We start from the raw sequence: 24,823 nt of genomic DNA on the forward strand, positions 1-24,823 counted from the left end.
AGTCATGAAAATAAAGAAAAAACTCTTTGAATGAGAAGGAGTGTCCAAACTTTTGGTCTGTACTGTACACACAAAATATATGTGTGTGTGTGTGTGTGTGTGTGTGTGTGTGTGTGTGTGTGTGTGTGTGTGTGTGTGTGTATCAGACCAAAATGAGGGACAAATTAGATGGAAAGAGGGACATTTTGCAAATCAGGGACAGTCCCTCAAAATCAGGGACAGTTGGGAGCTATGCTTTATCCCATTGTTTTGCAAATCTATGTACACTACAAACTGCATGATTGAATTAGTCCTGAGATCAGTTTTACTAACCAGACAGCTTCTAAAAATGGGAAACCTTAAATTTTGTTTGCAAATACTAAAGATTCCAACTACCAGCAAGAATAAGTCCTTACATTTAAAGAGCACCTGTCATTTCAGAACCATCATAGCAGCGCCTGTTAGACATCCACTCACCACGTCCCTCCCCTTGTTGCGTCACTGCCGCATAACTAGCCGTCCCATTAAAGTGAATGGGACTGTCAGTGAGTCAACAGCAGGTCAGAAGAGGAGCCACTGTGGGAAAGAGATGACAATTGCTCTTTAAAAATTAAGATTTAAATTGAGTTCCTTTAAAATCAAGCCTCTTTACTAGTGATTTCAATTTGAAATCAAATCCACCCTGTTCACAACCAAGCCCATTGCTGGCTGAAAATTGATGATATAGGGCCAGATTCACATAGAATTACGCCGGCGTATCAGCAGATACTCCGACGCAAGTCCGAATCTAAGGCCGTTTTATGTTTAAGTGTATTCTCAAACTGAGATACACTTAAACATGCCTAAGATACGACGGCCAGCAACGTTGTATCTTAGGGTGCAATATCTACGCTGACCGCTAGGTGGCGCTTCCATTGCGGTCGGCGTAGAATATGCAAATGACTAGTTACGCCGATTCACAAACGTACGCTTGTCTCGTTTCCGTAAGAGATACGCGGCGTAAAGATAAACATGCCCCCTAGGTGGCGTACTCAATGTTAAGTATGGCCGTCGTTCCCGCGTAGACGGAGCATGCGCAGTACGATCGGCGCGGGAACATGCCTAATTTAAATGATTCACGCCCCCTACATGGATCATTTGAATTAGGCGGGCTTGCGGCGGTGCGCAAGTTTACAGGCAAGTGCTTTGTGAATCAAGCACTTGCCCGTAAAACTTGCAACGGTGTAACGTAAAGGAGATACGTTACGCCACCGCAGTTCTACGAGAATCTGGCCCAGAGTCATGGCTGCAACCATGTTCCCAGTATAACCACGTCATGCCCTTAAAGGGGTTGTAAAGGTTTTTTTTTTTTTCTAAATAGGTTCCTTTAAGCTAGTGTATTGTGGGTTCACTTACCTTTTCCTTCAATTTCCCTTCTAAATAATGTTTTTTGTTTTTCTTTGTCTGAATTTCTCACTTCCTGTTCCTCCTCAGTAAGCTTGCCCTCATCATCCAAGCAGTTCTGGCTGGGGGTTAGTCAGCCAGAACAGCTTAGTAAGGAACAGGAAGTGAGAAATTCAGACAAAGAAAACAAACATTTAAAAGGGAAAGCGAAGGAAAAAGGTAAGTGAACCAACAATGCACTAGCTTAAACCCATTTAGAAAATAAAACAAACCTTTACCAAATTCAGCCTGAAGAGGTATGTCTTAAAGGGGTTGTAAAGGATACCTTATTTACATATGGAAACTTTGGGAAAAAAAAAAAAAAAAAAAATAGTAGCCATCAAAGATGAACATACAAATCGTAAAACAAATAGTAAAAACGCAACAGTTTACTACAACAGAAAGCTGTGGGAAAGTCAAAAATCTTATAAAATTGGCATCTAAACTTGTATCTGTCATTGGAAGTTTTCCCTTTTCTGGTGACAATTGTCACTTTTGCAAGATTTTTCCATAGTAGCTCACTATGGTAGTAAGGCTAGTGGGTCAGCAAAACCACATTTTCAGAAGGGCAGTGACCACATTCTCATAAAGTCGACTGAGAATATTTAGCCATGGTTAAGTGATAAGGGTTAGGGGCGGGGGAGGGAGGTTTTACGGGTTAATTTTAGTGGATTAAGCCTTGGTTCACACCAGTGCGGCTTTGAAATCACACAATTTTAAACCTGCAGATCAGTGAGTTTTGGATTGGAGATATCATTGCAGCTTGAGACTTCATTTAACAGAAGCCAATGCAAGTCCCAATGAAATTTCAGAAAAGTAGTGCAGGAACATTTTTTGTTAGAGTCGCAACAATTTGTAAGGTTTCCATTGTCGAAAACAGCCCTTGTTCACACCAATGCGATTTGACAGTTCAAAATCCCGTGACAAGTTGTGACTGTGACTACTACTACTACTACTACTACTACTACTACTACATGATTAGCCAAAAACTGATTGTACAGGTTTCTTTTAATTGGTAATCTGTACAATGCAACAGAAAAGCATGCAGGATGTCATGGACACTTACTGAAAGTGCTAGTAACTTGGATATCTCAAAGCTTTGGTCCCAGATGAAAAAGCACCATGTAGCAAATGTAGCCGTAAAGTGTTACTAAACCCACAATAGTAAAATGAGTCTGTATATGCAGTAAATCATGCCTGTTATACTCACTCTGTAACCTAGAGTGTTAATCCTCTGCATTGTAAAAAGGTTGTTTGATTTTGATGCGAACGCTCCCAAATCCATCTGCTGATAGAAGAGAGCCATGGGGCACTCTGCACAAGCTCAGTTTGGTGTGGATTGCTAGAGTTTGTTCCCCCTAGAAGGTGCATGCGATTGACACAGGGCCAATAAGCACTGTCCAGCCAGAGGGTCAGGGGTCATGCAGCCTCATAAGACAGTCGGAGGAGAATGAAAACTCCTCCTACATGCTTTAACCAGACACCGATGGCCATCATAAGACTGCCAATGAGAAAAAGGTATTTAGCAGTTTATATTTACTAAAATAATTGCATTTCCATGTTCTGTGTACCGTGGGAGACCAAATATAGTGAATGCATGTTCTGAGTTTAGTAACACAACTCCTGAATTGCACACTTGTTCCAGGTCAAGGGCCTTAGCATGCATTGTAGCTAATGGATCAGCCAAATAGGGAACTAGCATAATTAGAAGTAGTCAGCAATAAAGGTCAGCACTAGGAATGACCCTGGCTTCAGTTCAGAAGAGGGGAACGGGGAGCCTTAAAGAACGTAATATATACATAAAATAAATGTAGGCCTTTGGATAATACTAGCATGTGCGATTCCAAATAATTGACATTAGAAGGGGTTGCATGGCATAAAAAAACTAAAAACACACACAAAGAGCAAAAGTAAATCACCCCTGCCCTGGATTTGTCATTAATACCTGCAGGCATCTGGGCTGTAGAACTCAAGAGGCTGATCAGGTGTCCGAAAAGGCGGCCACATTTGACCAGCAGTTCCATTAATCATATTTGCTTGTTCAGAATTCCAGAAATTAACCTGGGGGAAAAAAAAAAAAAAAAAAAATTTGTTGGCTCGATGTTTTATACATACAGTACAGCGACCATAAGAAGAAGATTTAAAGTGGTCCCAAGCCATTTAACCTGCATTAGGGTAAAAAAAAAAGAGATTTTTAATACAGCTTACCTGTAAAATCTTTTTCTTGGAGTACATCACGGGACACAGAGCGGCATTCATTACTATATGGGTTATATGGAGTACCTTCAGGTGTAGACACTGGCAATCTCAAACAGGAAATGCCCCTCCCTATATAACCCCCTCCCATAGGAGGAGTACCTCAGTTTTGTAGCAAGCAGTATGCCTCCCAAAATGGTCCTCAAAAAAGAGGGGTGGGAGCTCTGTGTCCCGTGATGTACTCCAAGAAAAAGATTTTACAGGTAAGCTGTATTAAAAATCTCTTTTTCTTTATCGTACATCACGGGACACAGAGCGGCATTCATTACTATATGGGATGTCCCAAAGCAATGCTTACAATGAGGGGAGGGAGAACATCTCCAAGACAAAAGGATTTAATTTAGAGATATACTCAAATCATAATAAATCCAACTTAGTTGAGAAAAATAAAAATTTTAAATTTAACTCGAACAAGAGGAGCCCCCGGAATCCGAGGGTCTCAAACTGCAGCACTGCCTGCCCGAAGGCAGTATCAGTATTCCTTCTTACGTCCAACTTGTAGAATTTTGTAAACGTGTGGACAGAAGACCAGGTTGCCGCCTTGCAAACTTGAGCCATAGAGATCTGGTGGTGTGCTGCCCAGGAGGCGCCCATGGCTCTAGTAGAATGAGCCTTTAATGATACTGGAGGAGGCAACCCTTTCAAGCCGTAGGCCTGAGTGATTAATTGCTTAATCCACCTAGAAATGGTGGACTTTGCAGCTGCCTGCCCCTTCTTGGGCCCATCCGGTAGAATGAACAGCACATCTGTCTTCCAGATCTTCTTTGTAGCTTTAAGATAGGCCTTCATGGCCCTGACAATATCCAAGGTATGCAGCAACCCTTCCTTTCTGGAAGTAGGTTTAGGGAAGAAGGATGGTAATACCAAATCCTGGTTCAAATGAAAACTGGATATGACCTTCGGAAGGAAGGAAGGATGAGGGCGGAGAACGACCCTGTCCTTATGAAAAACAAGATATGGTTCCTTACAGGATAAGGCTGCCAGCTCCGAAACTCTTCTTGCGGAAACTATGGCAACCAAAAATACTAACTTCCTTGTCAGTAGAACCAAAGGAATATCAGCCAACGGCTCAAACGGTTGTTTCTGTAAACTTGACAGAACAAGATTTAAATCCCACGGACAAAGCGGGGATTTAACTGGAGGTCTAATACGTAAGACCCCTTGAAGGAAGGTCTTAACCAGCGAGTGGGTGGCCAGCGGCCGCTGAAACCACACTGACAGAGCAGAAATCTGTCCTTTGATTGTGCTTAATGCCAATCCTTTATCCACTCCTAGCTGGAGAAAACTTAATACTCTATCGATGGTAAATTTGCGAGAAAGCCATCGCTTGGACTCACACCAGCCTACATAGGCCTTCCAGACCCTGTAATAAATCACCCTAGAGACCGGTTTCCTGGCTCTGATTAGGGTAGAGATTACTTTCTGAGACAGACCTCTACCCCTGAGAATCAGGGATTCAGCTTCCAGGCCGTCAATTTTAGATGCCGTAAGGCAGGGTGGAGGATCGGACCTTGCGATAGCCGGTCTGGCCGTAGAGGAAGAGTCCAAGGGTCTCCCACTACCATCCTTAAGATTAGTGAGTACCATGCCCTTCTGGGCCATGCTGGAGCTACCAGGATGACTGGTATGTGCTCCACCCGGATCCTGCGCAGCAGGCGGGGTAGTAACTGGAGCGGGGGAAACGCATAAAGAAGTTTGAACTGATGCCAAGGGCAAACCAACGCATCGGTTCCGCAGGCCATCGGATCCCTTGAGCGGGACATGAACCTGTCTAGTTTCTTGTTGAGTCTCGATGCCATGATATCCACGTCCGGCACTCCCCATCTTTGGCAGAGTGCTTGAAAGACTAGTGGATGCAGAGACCATTCCCCCGGCCATAGAGTCTGGCGGCTTAAGAAGTCCGCCTGAAAGTTGTCCACTCCTGGAATGAATATTGCCGATATGCAGGGCACATGAGCCTCTGCCCATAGAAGAATCAAGCTCACCTCTCTCTGAGCGGCTTGACTCCTGGTTCCCCCTTGGTGATTTATGTATGCCACGGCCGTGGCATTGTCTGATTGAATTCTCACCGGGAACCCCTGCAATTTTGACGTCCAAGCCCTGAGGGCTAGTCGAGCAGCTCTGAGCTCCAAGATGTTGATGGGCAACTGCTTCTCTGGCTTTGCCCAAGTACCTTGGCGAGTGCAACCATCCAAAATTGCTCCCCAGCCCGTCAGGCTGGCGTCTGTGGTCACTATCTTCCAAGCCACTGGGCTGAAAGACCTCCCCTTCAGTAGATTCTGAGGGTCTAACCACCAACACAGACTTTGTCGGACTCTTGATGAGAGCGGCAACGGGATATCCAAGGCCTGTGGCCTTCTGCTCCATGCTGACAGGATGGCTGCCTGTAGGATGCGAGTGTGGCTCTGGGCGTATGGTACCGCCTCGAATGTGGCCACCATCTTGCCTAGTAACCTCATACATAGGCGAATAGTCGGTTCTTTCTTGCTTAGAACCAGTAGGATTAATTCCTTGATGGCTTTTACCTTCCTTAGAGGTAGGAACACTCCTTGTTGTTCTGTGTCTAATCTCATGCCGAGATATTCCAACTGCTTTGTGGGCTGGAAAGCTGACTTTTCTCGATTTAGGACCCAGCCGAACCTCTCGAGGTATTGGACCGTGAGGGCCACTGCTCGCTCCAAGCCGGGAGACGAGTGATCTATGACTAGGAGGTCGTCCAGGTATGCTAGGATCGTGACCCCTTGGATCCTTAGTTTGGCTAGGATTGGGGCTAGGACCTTCGTGAACACCCGGGGGGCCGTAGCCAACCCGAAGGGAAGCGCCACGAATTGGAAGTGACGCGAAGCCACCATGAAGCGTAGATATCTTTGATGTGGCTGATAAATTGGAACATGAAGGTAGGCATCCTTTATGTCTATGGACGCCATGAAGTCGTCCTTCTGGAGTGTGGCAGCTGCTGACCGCACGGATTCCATCCGAAATGAGCGGATCTTTAGATATGCATTTACCATCTTTAGGTCCAAAATTGGCCTGACATCTCCATTGGATTTTGGGATGATGAATAGGTTGGAGTAGAAACCCAGCCCCTGTTCCAGGACTGGTACCTCTACTATTACTTCCTGGGAAAGTAGATGATCTAATGCCGATCTTAATGCGGCTCCCTTTTCCGGATCGTTTGGAATCCTCGACTTCTGGAAATGAGGAGGAGGAAACCTTAGGAAATCTAATTTGTAGCCTGTGGCCACGGAAGACCGTACCCACTCGTCGGGAATGCTGGCTTCCCAAATCTCTGAAAAGAGTCGCAGCCTTCCCCCCACCTTCGTGGGTGGGGGCGCCCCTTCATAAGGTTGGCTTGGGGGCTGGTTTTGCTGGTTTGCGAACCACTGCCTTTTGCCTCTAACAGCCTGTCCTTGTGATCTGCTGTTGAAGCCGAAGTTTGCTTTTGCAGGAGGCCGTCGATACTGCTTGGCATTAGAGGGCCCCTGCCCAGGGGAATACTGTCGTTTAAACGCAGGTCCCTGAACCTTCTTCTTAGTTGGCAAGAGAGTACTCTTGCCGTTTGAAATGGTCTGAATGTATTTATCTAGGTCTTCTCCGAAGAGTCGTCCTCCATGGAAGGGGAACCCTACCAGGAGCTTCTTGCATGGGGGCTCAGCCTCCCAGCTTTTTAACCATAAGAGTCTTCTCATATGGATAAGGGATAACGATAAACGTGACGCTTGCTGGATAGAATCCTTGATTGCGTCTACCGTAAAACATATGGCCTTAGGGACATCCGAAAATTTTTCTGCCTGCTGGGCCGGAATAAGTTTAAGCATCTGCTTAAATTGATCCGATAATGCTTGAGCGACCCCAATCGCAGCCACAGCTGGCTGTACTACTGCCCCTGCAGTAGTGAAGGAGTTCTTAAGTAGTGCTTCCAAGCGCTTATCAACTGGATCCTTGAACACCTGTATGTTTTCTACAGGGCATGTTAACGATCTGTTAACACATGAGATGGCTGCGTCCACTGCAGGAGTAGCCCATCTTTTGGAAAATTTTTCTTCCATAGGATATAGGACAGAGAACCTTTTAGGTGGTAAGAAGATCTTATCTGGCTTGTTCCAATCTTGGAACAAAATTCCCTCTAATAGAGGATGGATCGGAAACACAGCATTGCTTTGAGGCGCCCTCAGTGAGCCCAAAGCTGAAACCGTCGATACCTGGAGATCTGGTACTGGCAAGTTGAATGCCCTATGGACCAAGTCCTATGAATCCACCAGCTCTCCCTCAGGGAGACTGCCCCAGACTCCTGTATCCGGGTCTTCGATCCCTGAACCTACTTGGTCCTTGTCCAAGAGGTCGTCCAATTCCCCTGAGGAAAGGACCTCCTCTTCTGAGGGTCCGCGCTCGGGCGACGGAGATCTATTCCGCTTACTGCCCCGCATAGCTGCGGCTATCATTTTTCCCATGCTTTTCTGCATCTCTTTTAAAGAGGTGAGTAATACCTCCTCCGTGACCATCTTAGGGTTGGACTGACCCGCGTCAGCTCCAGCCCCAGATCCCGATGGCCCCAAGGCTCCCTGTAGGGAAAACAGCGGCATACCATGGTACAATACCGAGGTACACCTGCTACCTATTGGTATTTGGAACTATAAAAGTTAATTGTCCAAACACCTGTTTGGGGGATAAAAAAATGCTTCCTCTCCCCTAGATGACTTTTTTTTTTTTTTTTTTTCGTTTTTTGTTTCAAATCCAGGAAAGAAAAAACATTCTGTCCCCCTGAGTAGTATTGCAAAGAAAAACTATGAGATGGAAAAGAAACAGCCTATTTCTAGGCTTGAAAAAACAGTCCTCTGAAGACTGCAATATCCTTTCTGGCCACTGTGTGTCCTCGGCGCCCCGTGCTGCCGCTCTGGTCTTTCTCCTCAGTTCCAAAGTATTGAATGGAACAAACAAACAAGGAAGGGCCGCCCCTTCCTTTAAGCCACTGACCCGCCCTTCCCCCCCAGCCATCTCAAACAGGAAATGCCCCTCCCGACAGGGGGAGGGGGGGGGATTTTGGGAGGAAGGGACCTCTCTGTTCCAGCAAACTGCAGCCTGCAGCCTGGAACCATGAGGAGGTCAGCGTTTTGCCTGCTTGCAGGCTCTGAGGAGGAAGACTGAATGGAGCATCGCCTGGAGGCCTGCAGGTAAGCAAAGCTCTCTGACACACACATATATTTTTATATAACACAGGCCCCACTCAATGCTTTTCCAACACTACAAGGGAGGTCACATCTTATGGGGAATAATACATAGAGAGCCATCCTATCTTTATGATATGTGACTAGTTTGCCAGATGCAGTGCATAACTTTAGGCATGTCCCCTGTGACCCCCCAGAAAAAAACCTGCTAAGAACCAAGTTCCGCAAGTTTTCCCCTCACTTACCTGCTCCATGCCGCAGGACTTTGCCAAGCAAGAGGCCCAATCTTCCCCCATCTCCGTGGGAATGTCTAGACCTTCAGGCCCTGGGTTCCTATGAAGGATCCACTGTCCTGGGCCCATATAGCACCCTGGCAACAGAAAACTTTAGGTACGCAAAGGTTTCTAAGTTCTGGGCCCAGGGTCCAGCTCTCTAAAAAGAAAAGCATTATGGGCTATACCCCAAGGGTTTGGGGTCCGGTTACTGACCACTTTAGCGCTGAGGCTTTTTTGGACAGAACCGGTAGCTCACCTAATCCCAAGGATGCGGAGGCAAGCTAAACCATGACTAACACCTAAGACACTGGCGTAAAAACTGAGGTACTCCTCCTATGGGAGGGGGGTTATATAGGGAGGGGCATTTCCTGTTTGAGATTGCCAGTGTCTACACCTGAAGGTACTCCATATAACCCATATAGTAATGAATGCCGCTCTGTGTCCCGTGATGTACGATAAAGAAATCCCCCCTTGCTTCTAAACAATTTCATAGGTCCTCTATCAATTCAGTATTGTACCTGGCCACAGCCCTCGTTTTCCCCCTCTTCCTGCTCACAAGCTACAGTGAGCAGCTGTAGCCATAGATTGCTGTTCTCAGTCAATTCTTGTGAATAGAGAGCAGGGGCGAAGCCTAGAAAGACAGAAGATGCACAAAGCCCTAGTTCATAAGCACCCACCCATTGCATACAGCTTGCTATTGGGGCAATCAGATGAAAGAAGGCGCTGGCAGGAGAGCAAAGAGGTGGATTGCAAGTTAGAGAGAACAATTCTTCCTTGCCTGCAAATCCATATCTTGAGTACATGAGACAGGCAAAGCTTTTAGAGCAGGGCTCGACAAATCCCGGGCTCCAGGTCGCCATGGCAACTAGAAATAGGGTCCTGGCGACTTGGCTTTTTTTGTGAACTGGCGCCATCTGGTGGTGAGCCGTTGGTATTACAAGTTATTACCACCAGATGTGTAAGCTGGCACCATCTGGTGGTGGCCGTTGGTATTACAAGTTAAGCATTACAAGTTAAACAGCAATTCGAATGTAATTTTTCACTATTTTCACTGCCATCTTCTTCCCTCTAATTAGAACCCCCAAACATATATATTTTTTATCCTAACACCCTAGAGAATAAAATGGCGATCGTTGCAATACTTTGTCACGCCGTATTTGCGCAGCGGTCTTACAAGCGCACTTTGGGAAAAATTACACTTTTTTTAATTAAAAAATAAGACATCAAAGTTATCCCCATTTTTTTTTTATATTATGAAAGATAATGTTACGCCGAGTAAATTCATACCCAACATGTCACGCTTCAAAATTGCGTCCGCTCGTGGAATGCCGACAAACTTTTACCCTTTAAAATCTTCATAGGCGACGTTTAAAAAAAAATCTACAGGTTGCATGTTTTGAGTTACAGAGGAGGTCTAGGGCTAGATGTATTGCTCTCACTCTACCAATCGCAGTGATACCTCACATGTGTGGTTTGAACACCGTTTACATATGCGGTCGCTGCTCACGTATGTGTTCGCTTCTGCGCGCAAGCTCGTCGGGACGGGGTGCGTTTTCTGGCTCCTAACTTTTTTAGCTGGCTCCTAGATTCCAAGCAAATTTGTCAACCCCTGTTTTAGAGGACAAATGCTGGGTGCTGCCCCCACCCTAACCAACCTCTTTTTTGCCTTTTATTAAAGTTTCATAGAAGCCATCAATTTGGATACAGTTTTTTACAAAAAGGGCATTGCAGTTGTCTACAAACATCTTTCCCCCCAGATTTTTTTTTTTTATAATTTTTACTACCATGACAAGTCCTGACAACATGTATAACCAGTGGTACAGATCCTGCCCCGGTGGAGAGCCATCATCATCTAGACACAAGAATATTACTCCGTATATAAAAAAAACAGAGCCACCACAGAACACAAGTTACCTCTGTGAGCCCATTCCATGCATCAACCATTTGGACTTGACTGATGTCTTCTACTCCAGTGTTCACCGTAAAAATACCAGAGTTTGTGTTATTGAACTAGAGAAAATAATAGTCAACACATTACAGGATGCACCATTTTATAAGACAAGAGCATTATGATCAGGTTTGCCTAAAAACCAAGGTTATTTCACTTACCTCTGCAAACAAGCCAAATTTCCCTTTGAATGGAAGTTTTCCAGGGAGAATTGCATTTACAAAATCTAAAAATGGCTCATTGTAGCCCCACAAGAGATCCTTCACTGTTCTGTTTATGAAAGCTTCTTGGCCGAAAGTTGTAAATGCTCCACTAATGAACCATTTAAGGGGTACAGGTAAATCTTTCATCATCACTGATGCACCCTGTAGGTATAAAACACAAAAACAGGTCTGCATTAAAGACTTGACATTAACATAGCTAAAATGCCTTGGACTATAATGAACTGTTGTACTCATTCTGAAACGTTCACCATAGGAACATTTTGGGCTCCCCAACTCCAGGTTTAATTCAAACTTGAAAATGGTTTTGGCTAAGCTGGCCCAAAACCATTTCCGTCACCAATAGGAGTGCTGTATAAAACTGGAGCATCCGCGAGATATATATATATATATATATATATATATATATATATATATATATACACACACATATATATACATACATACATATACACACACACACACACACACACACACACACACACACACTATACAGCACTATGTTTTCGGCAACAGTGCAGGGACTTTCCATCCTCGGAATGCTCATCCATTCATAGGAAGCGTTGCATTTTTATGAATGAATACAAGGTTCCCTCTGAATGGCTGAGATGAAGATGGGGGTAAGGATGTCATCTGCCGGCCTCTCCACTTGAGCCAAAGAAAGCCTTGTATTCATTCATAGAACACAAAGCTTAATGCGAATTTCTGAGCAGTACTCTGCCTGACTCAACTTTGTTAGGGGGAACAGGGCAAGAAGTCCCCATATTGCTGCTGGAACACAGCACTTTATGTAGCGCTCTCAGCGGAAACATTAGACAGGGAAAGAATTAGTTTGAACCAGCTTGGTCCAAACAAAACCTAGTTAGGCTTTAAAAAACATTTGAGCGGGGCCATAAGCAATCAAACTGACCTGTCTTTTTGTCACCTATGTTGACAGCTTCACCAGTATAACTGTAGAATTGAATTTATCTCGGCTAAACCAAAAAAAGTAACAAACATTCTAGGTATGACAAGAACTACTAAATTGACATCAGAGAACAACCGAAAGACCGCCTAAGGTTGGCTTCCGATTCTGCTCTAAGATGGCATTCTTGGATATACAAATTTCAGAAACATTATAAATGGCTTGGGGAAAAAAATAAAATGTATATTTTTACCAGGACAAGAATGTTGGGAAATACAATGAAATCCTCTTCACTTCCCGCAGACATATCAGGTTCAAAATGCAGAATCCGTGTCTCAACAAACGAGACAGTCGCATTATCATTAAAAGTTATGTTTGTTTTCTGTTTGCGTTCCCTATAAATAAAAAGTGACAGATTACTCTTTGTACAAATATTAAAAAAAAAAAAAAAAAAAAAAAAAAAAAACACACAAAAAAAACTGGTAGTATAAAACACAGCGAGTCCAATGATTTCTTCTTTATTAGCAATAGCATCTATAGCAGAATTTCTCAAAAATCTACTCATTGACTCAAATCTTTAAAAGAAGTACATTTACATTTCTATAGGCTGAACTACACACAGAGAAAATTACCACGAGCAAAAAAAAAAAAAAAAAAAAAACACCACACCATACTACTAAATGCGTTTATTTCGGGTAGAGTGGATTTTCAAGGGTGTCCTGGTTGTGTCTGCCACTTATTCTGTGCCTAATAATAATAATAATAATAATAATACTAGTGTAGTTTACACAGGGGAACTTTTTTTTTGGGGGGGGGGGGGGGGGTTTGATGTACCCACTGGGTACTGCTGTCAAGTACACAGCAGTGACCTCCTGTCCCCAGTGAAGGGTCGGTGGGCATAAATGTCAGTGGAGAGATAAAGGTTTCCATGTAGTCCTAAATGTTTAAATGATTAAAGCGGAGTTCAGGCCACAATTTCACTTTTTAAATATAAATACCCCTGTAATACACAAGCTTAATATATTCTAGTAAAGTTAGTCTGTAAACTAAGGTCCGTTTTGTTAGGTTGTTACAGCATTTAGAGACTTTATAAAATAGAAATTGACTGGGGCCATCTTAAGTGTGGGCATCATGAAGCCAGACTGTATGACTTCCTGGATTTCAGCCTTGCAGATCTGGCACATGCTCAGTGCTGCACAAGCAGTGTAATAGGTTTCAGCACCTGTACTGTCAGAGTCACATGATTCTTCGAGACTGGGGAGTGCACAGACTCCTGGAAAGTTACACCCACTACATTTCCAGGAGTCTGTGCGGTGTAGGTTAGGAAGCTTAAGCACCTAGGTGCAGGAAGAGGGAAGATTAACTATTCTGCCTAGCAACAACACTTTGAAGGCATCTAAAAAAAAAATATTTTTCTTAAAGGACTAATGACATTTTTTTTAAACTACTGATGTAATGTTATATTTATGGGTGGAACTCCACTTTAAGGGAGGAGCGAGAAAGTGGCTATGTAGCTCCTACAAAAGAAATGCAAACCAATGACCTCTTAAAGGGTATATAAACTAGAACAGAGGAAAAGTAGAGTGGTAAAGGTGACCCCACGTTTTGAACTGCATCAGCACAAAAATGGACAGCCAAAACGTGCAATACATTTGTTCATCAAGTATATATGGTGAATTTTGACCTACACCAAACATTCTAATGAGGCATCTATTCCAGCCATCTAGTAGTTATCCCTGGATATTAAAACAATCTTGTCTTGAATACAGATAACTTTTCTTATGCAGCAATAGCCTCTCATGCCTTTAGTCTTTATTGGCTCTATCGTGGCAATATGGATTGTGTGTTCCATTTCCATTATTGCCAGTGTCCACCTACTAATAATTCATATTCATATACCTATTGTCCTGATGAAGCAACTACACTGCAAAACATGTTGCGACATCTGGAGTTGTAGAAACCTACCTTTACATTTATTTTTTCGCTTTGTAATAAGTCTATTATATTGGATTATACACTTTCCTACCCATTAATTGGTAGTGTATGTACTTTTTAGAAGAATTAAATGTGATTGTAAACCCTTACAATCCACTTTTTACTACAGGTATGCCTATAATAAGGTTTACCTGTAGCTACCCCGGATATCCCTTGTATCAGCATGTGCCAATGTCATCGGCACATGCGCACTGAAGCAATGATGGTTCATGCCGTTGCTTCAGCTAGTTTCCCGTTACCGGCGAATCACAGCACCGGAGCCTACGATACCCAGAAGTAACTCAGGGAGCGATTTCGCCAGCCAGAGCAGCGTGCGGGGACCACCGCAGGGGCTCCAGTCTAAGGTGAGCATTTCAGATTCAGATTTCAGATTGAGCTAGTATGCTATGCATACTAGCTCAATATTCCCTTGTCTTGCATGTTTTTGTGAGCTTACCACTTTGAGAGTTGCTAAATGTCCACGAATGTCTCTGCCACCCGAGACTATCCCTCCCAATTGGCTGAAACAGCAGCGGTGCCATTGGCTCCCGCTGTTGTCAAAATCAGCCAGCCAATCAGGAGAGAGTGGTGGGGCCAGACTGTAGCTCTGTGTCTGAATGGACACAGGGAGCTGCGACTTGGTACTGGTGCCCCCATAGCAAGCTGCTTGCTGTGGGGGCAATCGAGGGAGAACCCAGGAGCACAGTAGATGGACCCAAGGAGGATACAGGCTGCTCTGTGCAAAGCCACTGCACAGAGCAGACAAGTATAACTTTTTAAATAAAAATAACACCCCCACAACTTTAACGTGATTAAGCTATTTGTGTCCTGTGCCAATCAAGTCTGTCATTTGTTGGTGGTTAAGTAGGGGGGTGGTTTCCACTTTCCTTTGCTCCATGTTAGTTTTGGGATGTGGCACCTTGAAAGCCTCAACCACACTATTTTATGAAGAATGATCAGAAAACCAAATTTTGCTAAAAAATGCCAGTTATGCAAGGTTTAAAAGGGCCCATCATTTAAGGTACGCTATGAGAGAGAGTATAACAATTAGGTGGCTTCCCAATTTGGCTCAATACCCTCCCCATCATCAACTCCTCCCCCTGGCTGTGTTCCATCCATGGTGGCCCGGGCACTAGGGGAGGGGGAAAAAAAAAAAAAAAAAAAAAAGCATACACAGCTGCAAGCTATATAGCATCCTAATGTTTGCTACGAGTGAGCAGTGTGATTCGTCAATGCCAGGATGTGACTATGCTGACCAATGAGAATCAGGGCCCTCTTCGCTCCAGCTCTTCTTCCAGCTTCATGACACACACACAATTTATGTATTTTGCTGGCAGCGAAAGGGGTTCAAAGTTGAGGGCCCACACATGGCAAAGTCCTCAGAATGTCATGCAGTGCTACAAAACCACAAAATGATGCACAAAAAAAATAAAATAGATACAGAAATCTGTGCTCTTTCAATATAGCAGAAAATACTAATGGATCAATATCTTGAGGCAAATTGTTTTGCAATGGCACTAGAACAACCATGATTTAAAAATATATTAGGACTAACTGGCTTACTATCACCATTTTTTTTTTAAACACTTGTCTGTATGTAACTTATTGAAATTTCCATAAGCACCAAGAATTTAGATTTTATACAAGATTATACACACAGTGGAAATCATGGGCCCAGTGGTTTTTATACGGTATGTGAACCCTACTGTACCTGTAAACATATGGTCCACGCTCCTCAACCCTGGGCTTTTCTCCTAAAAGGACTTCCTTAGAGTTCACTACTTCAAAGATGTAGATGGACATGAAGAAGGGCACTGGAAGATCTCTCCACATTTCATAAGCAAACCCACTGCTTGGATCTATCCGGACATTCTGCAAAATTAAAGATCAGACATCCATTAAATATGAAGTGAAGGACAGAGGGGGAGTAGTAAAAAGAAAAAAGTGCCTCACAAAAGAAAAAAAAAATAAGCAAACAAAAATATAATAAAATCAGTGTCGCATTCAGACTACTTTAAACAAGTGAAAAAATCAGTTTTTTTGGTCATGGGTTTTCTGCACAACTTTGTTCTGGTTTTTCATCCCACAAGAAATGGAACATTACATGCCAGCATTTCTCTTGTGCAATCTTAGGTCACACAAAATACATACACAAGGCAGTGTTGAACCGAACAAAATATGTTACAGCTTACCAGTCCTGCCATGTGATGCAGGGTGGATAGAAGAAAAAGGAAAAAAAAAAAAAAAAAGTTGGTGTAATCAAATTTATCTTTAAAAACGCTTGAAGTAAAAATCTGTTAACAGTTTCCATTTAAAATACAATAATACATTTAGTTTGTTCAGCATGAGGCTGTACGTTCTGAAATTTCCATTTTCGGTAAACTCATTCAACGAATCCAAGCGCTGCAAGCCGAGATAACATGCTCTGCATTGATGCATTCACACAATTTCACAGTAACCATGAGATAAAACAACGTACAGGAATATTTCTTCAGCCCACACCATTTTTCCAAGTCTATGTACACAAATTGGATGATTGTTTAACCACTTAAATACCAGACACTTTTGCCCTTTCCTGCTCAGGACAGTTTTCAGCACCGTCACACTTTGAATGACAATTGCACGGTCATGCAACACTGTACCCAAATTTTTTATCATTTTCTTCCCACAGACAGGTGGTATTTGATCACCCTCTGGGGTTTTAATTTTTTGCTAAACAAAAAATACCAACATTTCTGATAAGTAAATAAAAAAATTCTTTGTCATAAAATGTTGTTTTCCCCCAGTTCACTGACGGGCACTGATGAGGAACCACGGATATGTAGAATTGATGGGCACTGACAGGCGGCACTGATGAGGTACCGATTGGTTACTGACAGGTGTTACTGCTGGGCACTGATTGGCACTGGCAGGGGGTTATGATGGGGCACTGACGGGGCTGTGCTGGTAATCAATGTGCCAACCACCACAGACCCCCTCCCCCCCCCCCCCCGACAGGGAGAGCCGCCGATAAGCTCCGTCGGCGAGAACTGAGGAATGCGGTTTACCAACACTTCCTGGTTCACGCTGTGATTTATCACAGCTGATCGATCATGGTAAGAAGCCTCTGAGGCTTCTTACCACATGGAGATTTGGTGTGTCAGACTGACACTCCCATCGCCACGCTGCGGGCCCCCAGGGGCGCGCACTGGCATGTTATCCTGCTGGACGTCATAGGACGCCCAGTGAGGATAACAGAACCACTTCCCGGCCGTCATTCTGCATACAGCGGGAAGTGGTTAAAGAGAAATGCATCTGTATCAGGCTCCAAGTTTGAGGAGGAAGGGCAAGCAGTAAAAATCAAAGGGAAACCCAAGAAGCTTATAAAACCTTGTGATCTTTCTACAAATCGCTTGAAGTACTTGATTCCTCCCCCGAAGAGCAAAAAAAAAAAAAAAAAAAACGCAGCAGGGAATGAAGTTCCTCTACCTATGGGTAAAGCAGGCATGTTAACCACTTGCTTACTGGGCACATATACGCCCCTCCTGCCCAGGTGAAATTTCAGCTTCCGGCACTGCGTCGCTTTAACTGACAATTGCGCGGTCGTGCGACGTGGCTCCCAAACAAAAATTTACGTCCTTTTTTCCCCCCCACAAGTAGAGCTTTCTTTCGGTGGTATTTGATCGCCTGTGCGGTTTTTATTTTTTGCGCTATAAACAAAAAGGAGCGACAATTTTGAAAAAAAATACAATATTTTTTACTTGGTGCTATAATAAATGTCCCAATTAAAAAAAAAAAAAAAAAAAAAAATACTCAGTTTAGGCCGATACGTATTCTACATATTTTTGGTAAAAAAATAAATTAAAAAAAAAAACGCAATAAGCGACTGGTTTGCGCAAAAGTTATAGCGCCTACAAAATAGGGGACAGAATTGTTTTTTTTTATTAGTTTTTTTTTTTAATAGTAATGGCGATCTGCGATTTTTATTGGGACGGCGACATTATGGCGGACACATCGGACACATTTTTGGCGCCATTCACATTTATACTGCGATCAGTGCTATAAATATGCACTAATTACTGTATAAATGTGACTGGCATTGAAGGGGTTAACACTAGGGGGTGAGGAAGGGGTTAAATGTATTCCCTATTTAGTGTTCTAACTGTGGGGGAGGGGGGGGGGGGGGGTGACCGATCTGTGTCTCTATGTACAAGAGACACAGATCGGTCTCCTCTCCAGAGACAGGACGCTGTCCCTGTGTGAGCCGGCAATGAGAGATGATCTCAAATGTTTACATTTGAGATCATCTCTCATTGGCCGCACAGATCGCATAGCAAACAGCCACTCTGATTGGCCGTTCGCCGCGATCTGTGATTGGCTGTGTCCAAGGGACACGGCCAACAGTTTCCCCGCTGCGCGCTCAGGAGCGCGCGCCGGGAACGCCAAAAGGGGCGGACGTCAATTGACGTCCAGTTGGATTTTCAGGTCCACGCTGTAGCCGTCATTCGGCTATAGCACGGGCCTCTAGTGGTTAAACAAAGATGCAAGGCTTAGTGGCCAGAAGTAAACGTAAGAAGACTTGCTGTGATGAAAAGGACAGCGTTTGAATTTGTGCATGTGTAGTAGGGAACCGGCTGTGACGCCGCAAGGCTTTACTGACAGTTTACAGAACCCGAGAGCAGACTGAAAAAAAATCAGCTTGGGTGAGGACATCGCTGGATTCCTGGACAAGCAAGAGTTTCAATATTAAGAAAAGTCAGCAGCTACAGCATTTGTAGCTGCTGACTTTTTCTGAAGGAGCCTGGAGCACCGATTTAAGTGGTCCGTCTCAACCCTCCAGCTGCTGCTTTGTCTGGACAGCGTGGTTTGCAAATTTAAAGCGATATTAAAAAGGTTCCTGGGGAAAACAAACAAACACACACATTCGTTTTGCAGAGTGGCCCCGATTCACCTGTTCTGGGGTCCCACGGCGGCTCCTCCCTGCATTAGATAACCCCTCTGGGAAGCTCTCAAGGGGGTTACCGTGCAGGTGCACTCCTGTGTCATACACCTCGGCATCCATAGACACAGTGTATGACTTGGCCCCGCCCCTGGGTCACGGGATTTGATTGACAGCAGCAGGAGCCAATGGCTGCACTGCCATCAATCTATCCAATGAAGAGCCAAGAACCCATGGAGAGAGAAACACAGGATCATGCCCATGGAAATTTCGGGGGTTCAGGCAAGTAAAACTGGGGGGGGCGGGGTGGGGTCAGACACTGCAAGGTGCTTTTTTGCTTTTTCACCTTAATGCAAAAATACACATTTGTTTCACAGCAGAGCAGTGCGGTGCCATCCAGTGCGCTGTAATTTTCTGCACATCACACCAGGGTTGCAGTATGAATGGGACAGCAAATTTACACGGTTACACAATCTATACACTCACTACTTTACATTGTAGCAAAATGTAACTTATTCAGTGTTGTCACATGAAGATAAAATTACACAAAAAAAGCATTCATACCCCTTGACATTTTCCACATTACAACCAAAAACGTAAATTTATTTTAGGCCCCTTTCACACGTGCGGACTGTATGTCTGCTTTTTCATCCATCAGTTTGCGGATAAAAAAGGGACATACATTGGTCCCTATGAGATTGCGGGTGTCAGTGGATGAACATCCGCTGACACCCTATCTCGTCCGCCTCCGCAATGATCTGATTCTGCAGACGGAAGAAAACCCTATTTTTCCTTCCGTCTGCGGATCAGATGAACAGACACATACGGTCCGTGTTCATCCGATTCCCCCCCATAGGGGAGAGCGGAGAAAAGACAGGGCAGTCCCTGCACAGTGTGCGGGGACCACCCTGTCATCAGCCGCCTCAGCGGGCATCAATGGAGTGATGCCCGCTGAGCATACGGAGGCGGATCATTACTGATCCGCCCCGTGTGAAAGGGGCCTTATGTGATAGGCAACACAACGTAGCACATAATTGTGAAGTTGAAAGGATAAATGGTTTTCCAAATGTTTTACAAATACTTGAAAAGTGTGGTGCACTTTTGCTGCAATTACAGCTGCTAGTCTTTTGGGGGATGTCTCTACCAGCTTTGCACATCTAGAGTGACATTTTTGTCCATTCTTTGCAAATTAGCTCAAGCTCTATCAGAATGGATGGAGAGCGTCTGAATAGCAATTTTTAAGGTTTGCCACAGATTCTCAAATGGACTTCGACTGGGCCATTCTAATGCATAAATATGCTTTGATCTAAACCATTCCATTGTAGCTCTGGCTGTACGTTTAGGATTGTTGTCCTGCTGAAAGGTGAACCTTCACCCCAGTCTAAATCTTTCAGACCAACAGGTTTTCTTCTAAGATTGCCCTGTATTTGGCTCCATCCATCTTCCCATCAACTCTGACCAGCTTCCTTGTCCCAGCTGAAGAAAAGCCTCCACACAATATGAAGGTGCCACCACCATGTTTCACGTTGGGTATGGTGTGTTCAGGGTGATGTGCAGTGTTAGTTAGTTTTCCACCACATTTTTGCTTTAATGCCAAAAAGTAAAATGTTGGTCTCATCTGACCAGAGCGCCTTCCACATGTTTGCAGTGTGCCCCACATGGCTTCTCGCAAACTGGACTTTGGAAAGAAGAAAAAAAAAAAAGTTGAAAGCCATCTCTTACATAAAAGGCCAGATTGGTGAAGTGCAGGACTCCCACCTGAGCTATGGATCTCTACAGCTCCTCCAGAATTACCATGGGCCTCTTGGCAGCTTCTCTAAGTAATGCTCTCCCTGCCTGGCCTGTCAGTTTAGGTGGATGGCCAAGTCTTGTAGGTTTGCAGTTGTGCCCTATGCTTTACATTTCCAGATGGATTGAACAATGCTCCTAAAGATGTTCAAAGCTTTGTTTTTGTTTTTTAATCTATAACCCAACCCTGCTTCAATTTTCTCCACAACTTTATCCCTGACCTGTCTGGTGTGTTCCTTGGCCTTCATAATGCCGTTTGTTCATTAAGCTTCTCTAACAAACCACTGAGGGCTTCACAGAACAGCTGTATTTATACAGAGACTAAATTACACACACTAGGAGACTTCTGAAGGCAATGGTTCTTCTAGATTGTAGTTAGGGGCATCATACTAGAGGTTGAAGACAAATGCACAGATTTGTATTTTCCTTTCACTGCTCAATTATGTGCCACTTTGTGTTGGTCCATCACATAAAATACATTTGTTTTTGGTTGCAAAATTAGGAAAAATTTCAAGAGGGTATGAATACTTTATATTTGAAAAAGGTTTGTATGGTTGGTTTCCAGCACAGACAGTATTGCACCAGTCCTTGAGAAATTAAAATATTAGAGCAAAAACAAAATAGAGCAAAAACAAAATATTAGAGCAAAAACAAACTGAGTGGGTAATATAGGACTTTGTGGTGTGTCTTGTCAGGGATAGGTGAGATAATGATTCAATCTAGAGCGTTGTATAGAAAAAAATAACAATTATAAATATATAAAAATAAAACACAATGAATAAAATCACTTGTTGCCCTGTTACAGAAGAGATGCTAATAATGATTAAATGAACTTGATGCTAGTCACCAACATGTTTCGCAAGAAAGTGCGTCTTCTGGGCGCCGCATTCATCTAAATTACATCCTCATCAGCAACTGTAGACTGGCAGACTTTGTCAGCAAAGACACATGAAGCCTGAGTTAGGGGAGATGGACACAACCATAGGGCAGAGGCTCGCCTGAGCTGCAACTAAGGCCCCCTGCAGTCAGACCCGCAGAGTTTAGAGTGAAGCTGTTTCCCCCTGATGGTATTCAGATAATGGTAGGTGGTAAAATGAGATCTAGTATGACATATTAAACCGGATATCCTCCAACGAGGGGCAAGATGTAGAAGCGGGACTGTGGGGTACTAAATCCCCTTGAGATGCAATAGCTCCAAACGCGCTCCCGCTGGGTGCTTGTGTGCCTCCGTCTCCCCGCCGGGGAGTCTGCTGCACTTAAGGTTCCTAAGAGCACAGTGGCCTCCATAATCCTTAAATGGAAGACGTTTGGTACAACCAGAACCCTTCCTAGAGCTGGCCAAACTGAGCTATCAGGGGAGAAGAGCCTTGGTGAGAGAGGTAAAGTAGAACCCAAAGATCACTGTGGCTGAGCTCCAGAGATGCAGTTGGGAGAAAGTTGTAGAAAGTCAACCATCACTGCAGCCCTCCACCAGTTGGGGCTTTATGGCAGAGTGGCCCGACGGAAGCCTCTTCTCATTGCAAGACACATGAAAGCCTGCATGGAGTTGGCAAAAAAACACCTGAAGGCCTCCAAGATAGTGAGAAATAAGATTCTGTGGTCTGAGGAGACCAAGATGGAACTTTTTGGCCTTAATTCTAAGCGGTATGTGTGGAGAAAACCAGGCACTGCTCATCACCTGTCCAATACAAGCCCAACAGTGAAGCGTGGTGGCAGCATCATGCTGTGGGGGCGTTTCTCAGCTGCAGGGACAGGACGACTGGTTGCAATAGAGGGAAAGACGAATGCGGCCAAGTACAGGGATATCCTGGACGAAAACCTTCTCCAGAGTGCTCAGGCCCTCAGACTGCGCCAAAGCTTTACCGGCCAACAAGACAATGACCCTAAGAACACAGATAAAATAATGAAGGAGTGGCTTCACAACAACTCTGACTGTTCTTGAATGGCCCAGCCAGAGCCCTGACTTAAAGCGGATCTCCACCCTAAAGTGAAGTCGTGCTGATCGGCACCCTCCCCCCCTCCGGTGTCACATTTGACACCTTTCAGGGGGGAGGGGGGTGCAGATACCTGTCTACAGACAGGTATTTGCACCCACTTCCGGCCACACGATACAGGCAAAGGACGGGTTTTTTCCTGGCATCCTGTCCGTCCCCCGTTGTATGCTGGGAACACTCGGCTCCCAGCACACATCGGGAGCCAATCGGCGGGCGCAGCGCGATTCGCACATGCGCCGTAGGGAACCGGGCAGTGAAGCCGGAGCGCTTCACTTCCTGGTTCCCTCACCGTGGATGGAGGGGGGAGCAGCAGGATGACGAGCGATAGCTCGTCATCTGCTGCGGACGGCGCTGGACTCCAGGACAGCTAAGTGTCCTTATATTAAAAGTCAGCAGCTGCAGTATTTGTAGCTGCTGGCTTTTAATATATTTTTTTAGTGGCACATCCGCTTTAAACCCAATTGAGCATCTCTGGAAAGACCTACAAATAGCTGTCCACCAACGTTTACCATCCAACCTGACAGAACTGGAGAGGATCTGCAAGGAGGAATGGCAAAGGATCCCCAAATCCAGGTGTGAAAAAAACTTGTTGCATCTTTCCCAAAAAGACTCATGGCTGTATTAGATCAAACGGGGCTTCTACTAAATACTGAGCAAAGGGTCTGAATACTTAGGACCATGTGATATTTCAGTTTCTTTTTTAATAAAGCTGCAAAAATGTCAACAATTCTGTCAATATGGAGTGCTGCGTGTACATGAGGAAAAAAAATTAACTCAAATGATTTTGGCAAATGGCTGCAATATAACAAAGTGAAAAATTTAAGGGGGTCTGAATACTTTCCGTACCCACTGTATATTTAATAATCCATTGGGAGCAGCTATGACTGCAGAAAGACATGTTTAGGGCCCATGCACACAAGACATCGGGAAAAAAAAACAAAAAAAAAACACCAGAACCTCTGGAAGAAAAAAAAAAAAGTGTCAGACAAAAAAAAAAAAGCTCCTAAACGTGTGCAATGCAAGCCTTTAGGATCATAAATCCCCCCTCAAAACATTCCCCTCTGCTTATTTTGCGCTTTAAAAATACAGAAACGCTGCGTTGATGCATGTCAAGCCCTTCTGCCCAAAAGCTCTTAAAACTCGCTTTTGATGGAGTTTAGCTTGTAATCGTTCCTCTTCAAAATATGCCTGTATATGTCCAAATGTGTATGGACACATAGGCCAAAGTTTCTTCTACAGGTAGAAGGGGGGGGGGGGGAGCCAATCGCCTGTATAAGCAACATTTTATGCCTAGTGTGCATGAGGCCTTAAGCCAAGTGTTTAAACAAAGAAAATTCTGCAGAGGACTAAAAAGTTGATACGTGTTGCATTCCCTAGAGCACTCTACTGTCAAGTGCAGGGACATGTACATGTCACAAGGGAAAGCAAGCCTGCAACACCATGGGGGATGGGAGTGTTAGCTGATTTCCTCTTGGAGGGGGGGGGGCATATAACCCCCATAGCAAATACATGATCTCCAAGGATCCATTTAGGGTGACAGTTTTAGAATACCTGAAATACCATTCTACTAATGTGAGATACAAGCACCAGACGCTAGATTCCATCATTACAGAAAGGAAGTGCAACTGCCACACATACCCGTGATTCACATTGTACATACGTTTTTATGCCAAGTGTCTATTATTCACTATACAGAAAGCATAAAGTAGTGCTTGTCTAATCTACCAATTTGATAGCTACTAAGAACATATCTATCACACCATTTCCACACCGCCTTTAGTGTATTTGGTTTCCCTCAAGCTCCACCTACTCACACCATATCATTTTGGCTTGGAAAAAAAAAAAAAAAAAGGCTTCCAGCTAGCTGGTCCTAACGCAGACTGAATCCGCCCCCCCCCCCCCCCCCCCACATTAAAATAGATATCAGTGGCAGTAATGCTTTTGGCAGGCGTTGCCCAGGCACTCCAATACAGCATTTT

The 24,823-nt window shown here is 44.2% G+C and overlaps 1 protein-coding gene across 3 annotated transcripts in view; it reads right to left on the minus strand.

Annotated features, from left to right (window-relative positions):
* SCARB1 (scavenger receptor class B member 1) overlaps positions 1-24,823 on the minus strand; it is a 151,715-nt gene that overhangs the window by 63,595 nt on the left and 63,297 nt on the right. For all 3 annotated transcript variants that reach the window (XM_040347362.1, XM_040347360.1, XM_040347361.1), the window contains exons 2-6: positions 15,856-16,016; positions 12,424-12,565; positions 11,207-11,410; positions 11,012-11,107; positions 3,347-3,462 (exon numbers count right to left, since the gene is read on the minus strand). In XM_040347362.1, coding sequence (XP_040203296.1) covers positions 3,347-3,462; positions 11,012-11,107; positions 11,207-11,410; positions 12,424-12,565; positions 15,856-16,016 — 719 coding nt within the window. The remainder of the gene's footprint in view (positions 1-3,346; positions 3,463-11,011; positions 11,108-11,206; positions 11,411-12,423; positions 12,566-15,855; positions 16,017-24,823) is intronic.

This window comes from Rana temporaria, chromosome 1 (genome assembly GCF_905171775.1).
Source record: "Rana temporaria chromosome 1, aRanTem1.1, whole genome shotgun sequence".
Classification (NCBI taxonomy): Eukaryota; Metazoa; Chordata; class Amphibia; order Anura; family Ranidae; genus Rana; species Rana temporaria.